The sequence below is a fragment of the Pristiophorus japonicus genome, chromosome 3 (genome assembly GCF_044704955.1).
Source record: "Pristiophorus japonicus isolate sPriJap1 chromosome 3, sPriJap1.hap1, whole genome shotgun sequence".
In the NCBI taxonomy this organism is placed as follows: Eukaryota; Metazoa; Chordata; class Chondrichthyes; family Pristiophoridae; genus Pristiophorus; species Pristiophorus japonicus.
In genome coordinates, this window is record NC_091979.1 from 217,680,590 (window position 1) to 217,693,450 (window position 12,861).

Sequence of the window (12,861 nt, forward strand, 5' to 3'; positions counted from 1 at the left end):
AACTGTCTGGACTGACATGAAGAACGGCCACTTGAAGTACCTGGTGCTTGTGGTACTATGTCCCATCAAAAGTCATTGGGCTAGACTTTCCCAAGAGTCCCTCAATGCTCGATTGCATGCCCAGAAAAAACACTAACGTTTTTCAAATAATGCTGGTGAAAATTTCCATTATTAAGTTAAAAATAATCGCCCGGCGAGAAAATAGATCTTGCGCCATTATTCTCGGCGGTTTCTCAGCGGTTAAAAGGGAAACTAAGTAAAACAGGGCGGTTCTTAAAATGTTTTTAAAAATTTAGTCCGAGGCTGCAGTTGGGCCTAGGGAAGGGGGAAAACTTAAAAAATAATGTTCACAAAAAAGTATATAAAAAGTTTTTAAAAATTCCCAAGTCACTTTTAAAGCTAATCGCAGTAATAAAGAACCTTTAACGTACCTTTCTTTGCAGAGTACTCACCTACCGCCCTGTTTAAGCAGCTATCACAAGGTGGTTCTCTCGGCGATCTGGACCGGCTTCCGTTGAGGCCAAACTTACGCTCTGGCGATTTTCTCGCCAGTTTGCTTCCAGCGGACGTTTTGAGATTTGGGTGGTACCATTCAAAAACTAAGGGGGAAACTTTCGGCGGGCGGTTTCTCTAGCAAAATCAGCTGTACTGCCGAAAATGAAGGTGAAAGTTTAGCCCAGAACAGGATAGGAGAAAGTTGGAAATGTTTTAAAGAAACCTCACCTAGATAGTGGAAGCTAAGCTTGTGATTTGTCTTCCTTTAGAATTTTATGGATGTCTGCACTGATCAGGAAAAAGTGGGGCGACTGGCACCAGATAACATACAGGTTCTTCTGGACGTTATGAAGGAAATCAAAAGATTTGATCTCAGGAAGAAACTGGAAAACTACCGGAACAAGACTGGTGGTACGCAATGTCTCATTTTGAATTTTATAGATCTGGGAGCTACTTATTATTAGCTGACCTTTGTTATAGTAACAGGGGCTATGTCTGCAGGCTTTTGACTCGTAGTCGAGAATGGGAGCTCAGTGACATGTGGACTTGGTGGGGAAGAAATCAAACAAGTGTTCAATATGAAACCAACGTTCTCTCTGCTAAAAACTGCTGTAAATCCATGCTAGGAGTTGTTAAACACCACCGAAGAGAGGCATTGTTGGTCTACTCCTTTGCAAAAGCTATGTGTCTTGTACTTTCAGTGAATCCTCCTCTTCTGCCCTGTTGGTACAGTTACTAGCTCTCCTAAAAGGAAAGCTAACCTTTTTCACCAACTCTAATTTTGATGATCTTGACCAATATGCTCACTACCGTTGCTCCACTTTGTTCAACTGGTAAGACCAACATCAAGTTTTATATCTGCCAGATGTGTCAGATCCCGTCACCTCTGGATGTCACGAAGACACTACCGCTGACAACCTTTATCCCTCATGTAACACATGACTGAATCACTGCATCTTTACCTCCACCATGCCCTTTGATAGGATAATAATTTTGTTTATCCTTCATGCTATTAAGACATAAGCCGGGATGCTGATCACCTGGACGGTTCCGGTGCAGGCAATGTCGGTGGCGGGTCACGGCCCTGTTGTTGGCTCCATCCCGCTGTGGAAAATGAATTTATGTTGATGGGGCTTGTTAAGCCTGCCCAGCGCATTTCCCAGCCCAATTAGAGGAAGCGGGTCAGCATGGATTTATTAAGTTAGTCATGTCTGACTAACTTAATTGAATTTTTTGAGGAGGGTAGATGAGGTTAGAGTGTTTGATGTAGTGTATTTGTATTTTTAGCAAGGCTTTTGATAAGGCCCCACATGGCAGACTGGTCATGAAAGTAAAAGCCCATGGGATCCAAGGCAAAGTGACAAGTTGGATCCAAAATTGGCTCAGAGGCAGGAAGTAAAGGGTAATGGTTGATGGCTGTTTTTGTAACTGGAAGGCTGTTTCCAGTGGGGTTGTGCAGGGCTCAGTACTAGGTCCCTTACTTTTTGTGGTATATATCAATGATTTAGACTTGAATGTAAGAGGTATGATTAAGAGGTTTGCAGATGATACTAAAATTGGCTGTGTGGCTGATCATGAAGAAGAAAGCTGTAGACTGCAGGAAGATAGCAATGAACTGGTCAGGTGGGCAGAACAGTGGCAAATGGAATTCAAGAGAAGTGTGAGGTAATGCATTTGGGGAGAGCTAACAAGGCAAGGGAATACACATTAAATGGTCGGACACTGAAGTGTAGAGCAGCAAAGGGACTTCGGAGTGCATGTCCACAGATCCCTGAAGGTAGCAGGGCAGGTAGATAATGTAGTTAAGAAGGCATATCGAATACTTGCCTTTATTAGCCGAGGCATAGAGTACAAGAGCAGGGAGGTTATGCTTGAACTGTATAAAACACTAGTTAGGCCACAGCTAGAGTACTGCATGCAGTTCTGGTCACCATATTACAGAAAAGATGTGGTTGCAGTAGAGAGGGCACAGAGGAGATTTATGAGGATGTTGCCGGGAGTGGAGAATTTTAGCTATGAGGAAAGATTGGATAGGTTTAGAGGAAAAACGAGGGGAAATTTCTTCACCAGAGGGTTGTGGGGGTCTGGAACTCACTGCCTGAAAGGATGGTAGAGGCAAAAACCCTCATCACATTTAAAAAGTGCTTAGATGTGCACTTAAAGTGCCATAATCTACAGGGCTATGGACCAAGAGCTCGAAAGTGGGATTAGGCTGGATAGCTCTATATTGGCTGGAGTAGACATCTGAGATTCTCCGCAATTGGGGGACTCTGAAATATAGGGAGGGGTCTCAGAAATGGGGGGTGGGGGGGAAAGTTCCTCGGGTTTCCCTCTGATCCCCACCCTCTGGTTTCCCTCTGATCCCCACCCTCGGGTTTCCCTCTGATCCCCACCCTCGGGTTTCTCTCTGATCCCCACCCTCGGGTTTCCCTCTGATCACCACCCTCGGGTTTCCCTCTGATCCCCACCCTCGGGTTTCCCTCTGATCCCCACCCTCGTGTTTCCCCCTGATCCCCACCCTCGTGTTTCCCCCTGATCCCCACCCTCGGGTTTCCCCCTGATCCCCACCCTCGGGTTTCCCCCTGATCCCCACTCTCGGGTTTCCCCCTGATCCCCACTCTCGGGTTTCCCTCTGATCCCCACCCTCGGGTTTCCCCCTGATCCCCACCCTCGGGTTTCCCCCTGATCACCACCCTCGGGTTTCCCCCTGATCCCCACCCTCGGGTTTTCCCCCTGATCCCCACCCTCGGGTTTCCCCCTGATCCCCACTCTCGGGTTTCCCCCTGATCCCCACCCTCGGGTTTCCCCCTGATCCCCACTCTCGGGTTTCCCCCTGATCCCCACTCTCGGGTTTCCCTCTGATCACCACCCTCGGGTTTCCCTCTGATCATCACCCTCGGGTTTCCCTCTGATCACCACCCTTGGGTTCCCCCTGATCACCACCCTCTGGTCTCCCTCTTTCCCCATCCTCGGGTTCCCTCTGATCGCCACCCTCAGGATTCCCCTGAATCCCCACTCGGTATTCCCTTCATCTTCACTTATTCACGGGTTCTTGAAACTTGTTGCACAGCAGCTCCTGGTGCAAAACTACAAGCAAAACTACTCCGCTACAGAGGACCCAACCTTTCGATCCAACAATGGCAATAGAATTTGTAGAAGTCATGTGAACAAATGTCATGTGATCGAATGCCACATAATCAGATGTCATGTGGTCAGGCATCACTTGGTTAGGGGTCATGTGATCAGATCTCATGTGATCAAACAGGAATGCCTCCAACCAGAGTTGGCAACATTATAGAGCAACCAAGGCAGTGGACCAAGGCCTATAGGACAGAACACCACCAAGCTGAAAAGAGTTGAAGAGAAGATGAGACAATCAGTAAGTAGTGGAAAGTTAGGGTTTTAAAAGTCTTTCAATTGTAAGAGGATGGGAAGACTATAAGAGGTTAAGTAGTCTTGAGGTCCTGGGAAAGAACGAATTAGAGAAGAATAGTGTGATGAATCTTGATTTAATGAGGATGTAGTACTAGAGTAGCAGTTTAAAAAATACAGACAAAAATGTTGAAAGGTGTTGCCCATCAAAAGACAAGGAGTGTGAGTTCTGCCAGATGACCCTCCCTCGATATGGGAGCTGTGTTCAAGACTGATGGACTTGTGCTTTATAGACAGTTAATAGTTGTTGGGGGAAAATAAGTTTTAGCAGAAACAAATGAAAGGAGGCATCTTTAGTAATGGAGAAGTTGGAGTTCTTGAGATCAAAGGAGATCGTGAAACCAATTAAATAAAAAAAGATAAAGAAGGATTAAGAGTGGACCCATCAAAGGTAAATGGTGGGAGCTATTGCTCAGACTTGAGGCATGAAAAAATTCCGGATGGAATTATCCGGGGTGTCAGCGGGTGGGATCGATGGCGGGTCGGGTGGGAAAATGTATTTTTTTGACAGCGGTTCGGAAACCCACTATCAACCCCTGCCAGGTGCCTTTCCCAATGTCTGGTCTGTCAGCATTGAGCAGACCCAACAGGCAGCAGTGGTGACCCAATTAAACTAATTATAATCTATTTGACAGGTTTTTTTGACCTTTCTTTGTAACTTTAACTTCATGGCCACGGGAACCACAGTGACCCGTTGGTCAACCTGAGGCAGGAGTTCAGTGGCTATTACTCCAGCTAATTGACCGCTTCAAATGTACAGTAAAAGCTCCCACCTGCTGTTCCTCACTACATTTCCAGAACAGAATCAGGAGGCTGCAAGTGTTCCCATCAAAGTCTCCATCCAGTCTCACCTCATTACCTCTCCTACCATTGACAGATCGCTTCTGTCATCTCTACTTCACCTGCCATCTATTCCATCAGCATGGATGCTGTTTATACTGTCTCACCTTGGACCTCAGAATTGGACCACGATGAGCCCCAACACCAGCAGCACCAACAACACTAACCTTCTTTGCAATCACCTGATGCTGCACAGGATCAAGCCATCAGCACCCAAGCACATTGCTGCCCAGGAGGCCAGGGATGGCCTCATCATGGCCAGATTTATTTCACTTAACCCTGTACATCCTGGCTGCCACATGATGTGCAGGGTTGGCACCACCCCACACCAACGCCGTGAAACATCCCTACAATAACCATCCCGACAATACATTCCTTTCACACTCATCACCATTGCAGGGTGTACTGTTATGTCTTGCCATTCACTGCAACTCACGAAGCCCCTTCCAAAGGTGCACACATCTATCCAAGACTGGAAAGTGTTGATAATTGAAAATAAAGGTACATAAACATTGGATAAAACACCCAAGTGCCTATCCTTGTGTGTTGTTAGTTGGTATGATTGGACTAGGATTAGGGTGAGTGTGAGGGGTGGCTAGTGAGATGGGGTGGTGATAATGTAGATAGAGGGGGATGTAGGAGGTGCAAGGTATGTTAGTGTGAGTAAGGATGTGCAGGAGTAGGTTAGGGAAGGCAGAGTGATGGGGATGTGATGAGTGGCACAGCAGGTTGAGGTTGAGTGTAGCTTTATACTAACGTTTTGTGATCTACTGAGATCGTTGAAAGGTTTGGGCAACTGCACCCAGGTCCTCCTGATCACATCCCCGCTTGTGCCCTCCTGGGCAACGTGCAACGTGTTTTGATCTCCTGGGGAGATGTCTTCCACCCATCGGAAGGGAAGAGGACCTGGCTGCATGCTCTGACTCCCTCCAGCAGCCGGTGACAGCCTGGAGTGGGGGTAGGGGAAGCACTGTGGTAGGAAATTCACAATCATTCCAAGAGGCTTGTCACTCAGTAAAATAAAACCATTTGCTTAACAGTGATTTACTGTGCCATGCACTATGCAGACAGCTTTTATTTAATCTCTTTTTTAAGTGAGACTAATCCACTAATGAAACTCTTACTGCTTTTTTTTAACTTTAAGTTACACTTCCACAACAAGAAAGCAGGAGGCAACTCGAACCACCAATCCAAGAGATGTTCCCTGAAGTCAGCTGCTGTGCTCAGGTCGATGCCAAGTCAGCTTCAGTAGGAATCGAGAGTCACCGAGAACTTCAGCAAGCACCATCCACTGCAGGAGTATTAAGAATTCTTCACCCATCAGATACCAGTGCATATATAGCAAGTCTTGCTATGGCATTGTCTTTTCACTCACTAACTTTTTATTGAAGTCCACTATCTTGCTTTCTCTTACACACTTTCTCTGTGTTGTCAGGTTCTGAAGAGAGACCCATTGGGCTGCAGATATTCTGTGGGCTACAGGTGTCAGGCAGAAGGGCCACAAGTAGTCCCAGATCCTAGTTAAGACCAGCACTGATTGACACTATTGCACTAATCTGCTGTGGATATTGTGTACCTCTGGTAGAGATCAGGCCCGTGACCACTTCTCTAGTTTGAATTGGACAGTACAATTTTGGAGATGGCCATGCAGTCATTCTGAGAAATGAAAATTGGATAGGAAAACTTTGATTTTCAAGTGCTGGATTTAAAATAAAAAGCAGTGCCAAACGCAAAACCAATCATGTACATACAAATGCGCTGCTCTGCACGTGCTGGATCAACCCTCAGTTCATCCATGTGTAGTCAGAGCATGTGACAGCCTTGCCCCACCCCAGTCTATTTTGGATCAGGCATCATGTGGTGCGAATGAGTGCTGCCTGTAACAAACTCTCCTCAGTTGGGTGTGTTTCAAGAGTCTGGTTACCTGAAGAGTGTGGTCAGGACAATATTCCAGCACAAAGGGCGCACAGACTATTATTGCCTTGCCCCCCCAAGTCCTCCTGCATGAATTCCACTTCCGTCATACGGGGGTGAGTGACTCACCAACCTGCACTCTCAGTGGGCAGAAGATAAATGTTACCGAGCAGCTTGTTTGCCTGTTTCTGTGCATCTCACTCTCACTACTGGCGTGAATACATCTCTTGTTGCTCTTAAGCTCCAAATTATTGTACATGCTAACTTTTCAGCTGTTCTGCATTGCCATTATGTTGAAATCAAGACTCACACTGACGCACACTACTTGCTACTCAAACTAATTATTTCACTTCATTTTTACTTAGTTGTTTTATCTCACACTTTTCCTCTTTCAGTTTTGGTTGTATTCTGCACTGTGAGCCCTGACCCTTCACCCTGGCTTCTTAATTTAAAAAGCAATTGCCTGCTGCTATGGAGCTGAAAATATTCAAAAGTAAACCAAAATTTACAGTAGATGACCAATCGCCTAAATCTAAGATGGAGTGCACATATTTTGAGTTAAGTTGAGGGCTCATTCCCACAATTTCTATTATAGTGAGGTACTAAACTCAATTAACACCTTTAAAATTCCAAATAGGATTACTTTCATCAGTTGAAATTAAATTAACAAAAGTGCCTCATTTTTGAAGGGGTACAAACAATAAACTAAGTAAAACAAAATTGAAGCATAATGTTGCTCCTGGTATAGACTATGCAGCCCAGACCCTCGATGCCCACCAGTCACTGGAGGCCTCCAGCGTACTGGAAGACACCACGTGCTCCCTCTCTGGGGACACCCGGTTACGGACGTAGCCAAGGAAGCGAGGCAGGCAGTCACAATCAAGTAACTGCATATCATGGGTGCTACCTCCACGATCAAAGAGGCTGCCAACATTCACCATCTGGGCTCAGGCGCGAAAGTGGGAACTGGGCCTTCAAGAGAGAAGGAGAAAACAGCCAAAAACTTGATAACACAAACATATATAATTAAATTGTTCTTGTATCTCACAGGTAGATGACCTAACAGTAGAAAAGCCACGTCTCCAGGGAGCAGGAAGTTCAAGTACAGAGCAGAGTGAGTGGAAATGGGTTTCTTTTCCGCGGTAATTTTCTTTTCCTTTCTATCCTGTAGGTACTGACTTTTACAGGGGTGCAGATCTATCAGTATCAGTTATACTCTGCTACCTTGCTCAAATGACCAATCTGCAGGTGCCAAAGCCATGGATGAGAGTTTCAGCAGCAGCACAGGCAGAGGTTGATGAGGTTATGGAGGTGGAACGAGAACATAAGAACATAAGAAATAGGAGCAGGAGTAGGCCATACGGGCCCTCGAGCCTGCTCTGCCATTCAATAAGATCATGGCTGATCATTGGCCTCAACTCCACTTTCCCGCCCGATCTCCATACCCTTGATTCCCCTAGATCAAAAATCTATCTAGCTCAGCCTTGAATATATTCAGAGACTTGGCATCCACAGCCCTCTGGGGCAGAGAATTCCTAAGACTCTCAACCCGCTGAGTGAAGAAATTCCTCCTCATCTCTGTCTTAAATGGCTTACCCCTTATCCTGAGAATGTGCCCCCAAGTTCTAGGCACTCCAGCCATAGGAAACAACCTCTCAGCATCTATCCTGTCAATCCCCTTCAGAATCTTGTATGTTTCAATGAGATCACCTCGCATTCTTCTAAACTCCACAGAGTGTCGGCCCATTATACACAATCTCTCATCATAAGACAGCCCTCTCATCCCAGGAATCAATCTCGTGAACATTCGTTCCACTCCAGGAACTTGAGCACAAAAATCTAGGCTGACACTCCAGTGCAGTCGTGAGGGGGTGCTATACTGCGTCTTTCGGATGAGACGTTGAACCGAGGCCCCGTCTGTCCTCTCAGTTGGACGTAAAAGATCCCATGGCACTTTTTCGAAGAACGGGAGTTATCCCTGGTGATCTGGTCAATATTTAACCCTCAATCAACATAACAAAAAAATAGATTATCTAGTAATTATCACTTTGCTGTTTGTGGGAGCTTGCTGTGCACAAGTTGGCTGCCAGGTTTCCTACATTACAACAGAGACAACACTCCAAAAGTACTTCATTGGCTGTAAAACGCTTTGAGGCATCCAGTGGTCGTGAAAGGCGCTATAGAAATTCAAGTCTTTCTTTCTTCCTTAGATAAGGAGACCAAAACTGTGCACAGTGCTCCAGGTGTTGTCTCTTATACTCCAACCCCCTTGCAATAAAGGACAATATGCCATTTGCCTTCCTTGCTGTACCTGCATGCTAGCTTTCTGTGTTTCTTGTAGAAGGACACCCAAATCTCTCTGAACACCAATATTTAAAAGTTTCACCATTTGAAAAATATTCTGTTTTACTATTCTTCCTACCAAAGTCAATAACCTCACATCTCCCTACCTTATACCTCATCTGCCACCTTACTACCCACTCGCTTAGTCTATCTATATCCCTTTGCAGACTCTTTGTGTTCTCCTCACAGCTTACTGTTCCACCTAGCTTTGTATCATCAGCAAATTTGGATTACACTCAGTCCCTTCATCTAGGTCATTAATCGAGATGATAAATAGCTGAGGCCCCAGCACTGATCCTTGCATCACCCCACTACCAACCTCAAAGACTCGTTTATCCCTACTCTCTGTTTTATGTCCATTAACCAATCCTCTATCCTTGCAAATCCATTCACTCCAATCCCATGAGCCCTTATCTTGTGTAATAACCTTTTATGTGGCACCTTATCGAATGCCTTTTGAAAATCCAAATATACTACATCCACTGGTTCCCCTTTATCTACCCTGCTTGTTACGTCCTCAAAAAACACTAATAAATTTATCAAATACGATTTCCCTTTCGTAAAACCACTTTGACTCTGCCTAATCATGTTACGATTTTCTAAGTGCCCTGATACCACTTCCTTAACAATAGATTCCAGTATTTTCCCGACAACTGATTTCAGGCTAACTGGCCTGTTTTCTCTCTCTCTTTCTTGAATAGCGGTGTTACATTTGCTACCTTTCAATCCGCTGGGACTGTTCTAGAATCACAGGAATTTTGGAAGTGAGCATCAACAGGCGGTTTGGCCTTGAGGGGCACTGTGACTGAGCCCGATCATGCCCTCACTTGCACTTACAGTGCCTGCAGAGGTCCGGCATCGTAATCAGGAATACGGATGCTGGCTTATTTTTTTCCCCTTTCCCAAAGCAATGGGGTCCATTGTAGTGCCCCAACTGCTGAGGCCAGCCAGATCAACATTGAACCAGGAATCTTCTGGGCTACATGGGTCAGTGCCAGACTGAATGATTCATTTATTAACCAAAAGATGGTCAAGTGGAGACCTTTACTCTAAACTAACACTACTTATACCTCCTGCAGTCTTTCTTTGTTCAATACTCAAGGCACTGTTCTGTTGCACTATTTTTGTTTTAATATGCTCTCCTGAAGGCACGAACTCTTGCTCCATTCCACTCCATAACCTCAGACCCATTCCGAACCAAATATTTATCCAGTTTTTTTTTTGAAACAACTAAAATTGAGGTTATCGGATGTGTCGGGGTTTGAAACCACTTCTGTCTAATAGGGGACAAAACTCCAAATGGAAGTTTGCTGTTCACCAAACCTTAAACAATCATCACTTCCACAACATTTCAATCCAATACTATAACTGCAAGAAAATCAAAGCAGGGCCTCTTCAAGTCGAGATTTGCGCCTGGACTTTCCAAATGGACTCTACCGCTTTCCTGCTGAACCTCTGAGGTATGATTGGTGGAAACTCTGAAGAAGATGGTTAGTGGACGTTTGCCCAGTTTCTCCAGCAGTTCTGCCAATCTTACAACAGGAGATTGGGGAAATCCCGACATTTCGTTTGCACTTGAAGAAGTAGGTTCAGTGGACATCACTGCCAAACTTGAGACTTATAGTTCCATATCGAAAAATCTAAGCTGACACTCCAGTGCAGTGCTGAGGGAGTGCTGCACTGTTGGAGGTGCTGTCTTTTGGATGAGAAGTTAAACTGAGGTCCCGTCTGTGCTCTCAAGTAGACGTAAAAGATCCCATGACACTATTTGAAGAAGAGCAAGGGGTGCTATCCCCAGTGTCCCACCCAATATTTAACCCTCAATCAACATAACAAAAAAACTGATGATCTGCTCATTATCCCATTGCTGTTTGTGGGAGCTTGCTGAGTGCAAATTGGCTATCGCGTTTTCCACATTACAACAGTGACTACACTTCAAAAAGTACTTCATTGGCTGTAAAGCGTTTTGAGACATCCGGTGGTCATAAAATGCATTATAGAAATGCAAGTCTTTTATTCTTCTTCCAGGGATACCAGCCTCCCTCCAATACCTCACCCAACCACCATTCCTCATCCTCCCTCGCCCAGAGGCACTGCGGTCAATGTATCAGCCCTGACTGAAATTGACTAACTCAGCACAGACCACTGATCAAACTCATGACCTGGCAGACCACCTTAAACATTCACGCCCTTCACCATGGCTGCAGTGTCTACCATCTACAAGATGCAGTGCAGCAACTCGCCAAGGTTTCTTCGACAACAGCTTTCAAACCCGCCACCTCCGTCACCTAGAAGGACAAGGGCAGCAGGCGCATGGGAACACCATCACCTGCAAGCTCCCCTCCAAGTCACACACCATCCTGACTTGGAAATATATCGCCGTTCGTACATCGTTGCTTGGTCAAAACCCTGGGACTCATAGAAACATAGAAACATAGAAACATAGAAAATAGGTGCAGGAGTAGGCCATTCGGCCCTTCTAGCCTGCACCGCCATTCAATGAGTTCATGGCTGAACATTCAACTTCAGTACCCCATTCCTGCTTTCTCGCCATACCCCTTGATCCCCCTAGTAGTAAGGACCTCATCTAACTCCTTTTTGAATATATTTAGTGAATTGGCCTCAACAACTTTCTGTGGTAGAGAATTCCACAGGTTCACCACTCTCTGGGTGAAGAAGTTCCTTCGCATCTCGGTCCTAAATGGCTTACCCCTTATCCTTAGACTGTGACCTCTGGTTCTGGACTTCCCCAACATTGGGAACATTCTTCCTGCATCTAACCTGTCTAACCCCGTCAGAATTTTATATGTTTCTATGAGGTCCCCTCTCATTCTTCTGAACTCCAGTGAATACAAGCCCAGTTGATCCAGTCTTTCTTGATAGGTCAGTCCCGCCATCCCGGGAATCAGTCTGGTGAACCTTCGCTGCACTCCCTCAATAGCAAGAATGTCTTTCCTCAGGTTAGGAGACCAAAACTGTACACAATACTCCAGGTGTGGCCTCACCAATGCCCTGTACAACTGTAGCAATACCTCCCTGCCCCTGTACTCAAATCCCCTTGCTATGAAGGCCAACATGCCATTTGCTTTCTTAACCGCCTGCTGCAACTGCATGCCAACCTTCAATGACTGATGTACCATGACACCCAGGTCTCTTTGCACCTCCCCTTTTCCTAATCTGTCACCATTCAGATAATAGTCTGTCTCTCTGTTTTTACCACCAAAGTGGATAACCTCACATTTATCCACATTATACTTCATCTGCCATGCATTTGCCCACTCACCTAACCTATCCAAGTCGCTCTGCAGCCTCACAGCATCCTCCTCGCAGCTCACACTGCCACCCAACTTAGTGTCATCCGCAAATTTGGAGATACTACATTTAATCCCCTCATCTAAATCATTAATGTACAGTGTAAACAGCTGGGGCCCCAGCACAGAACCTTGCGGTACCCCACTAGTCACTGCCTGCCATTCTGAAAAGTACCCATTTACTCCTACTCTTTGCTTCCTGTCTGACAACCAGTTCTCAATCCATGTCAGTACACTACCCCCAATCCCATGTGCTCTAACTTTGCACATCAATCTCTTGTGTGGGACCTTGTCGAACGCCTTCTAAAAGTCCAAATATACCACATCAACTGGTTCTCCCTTATCCACTCTACTGGAAACATCCTCAAAAAATTCCAGAAGATTTGTCAAGCATGATTTCCCTTTCACAAATCCATGCTGACTTGGACCTATCATGTCACCTCTTTCCAAATGCACTGCTATGACATCCTTAATAATTGATTCCATCATTTTACCCACTACCGATGTCAGGCTGACCGGTCTATAA

At 45.5% G+C, this 12,861-nt stretch overlaps 1 protein-coding gene across 1 annotated transcript in view; it reads left to right on the top strand.

Annotated features, from left to right (window-relative positions):
* The window catches only part of LOC139259450 (caspase-8-like), an 87,193-nt gene that overhangs the window by 39,440 nt on the left and 34,892 nt on the right, over positions 1–12,861 (top strand). Inside the window, exons 4-6 of the mRNA XM_070874920.1 lie at positions 765–906; positions 5,912–6,066; positions 7,732–7,795. Coding sequence (XP_070731021.1) covers positions 765–906; positions 5,912–6,066; positions 7,732–7,795 — 361 coding nt within the window. The remainder of the gene's footprint in view (positions 1–764; positions 907–5,911; positions 6,067–7,731; positions 7,796–12,861) is intronic.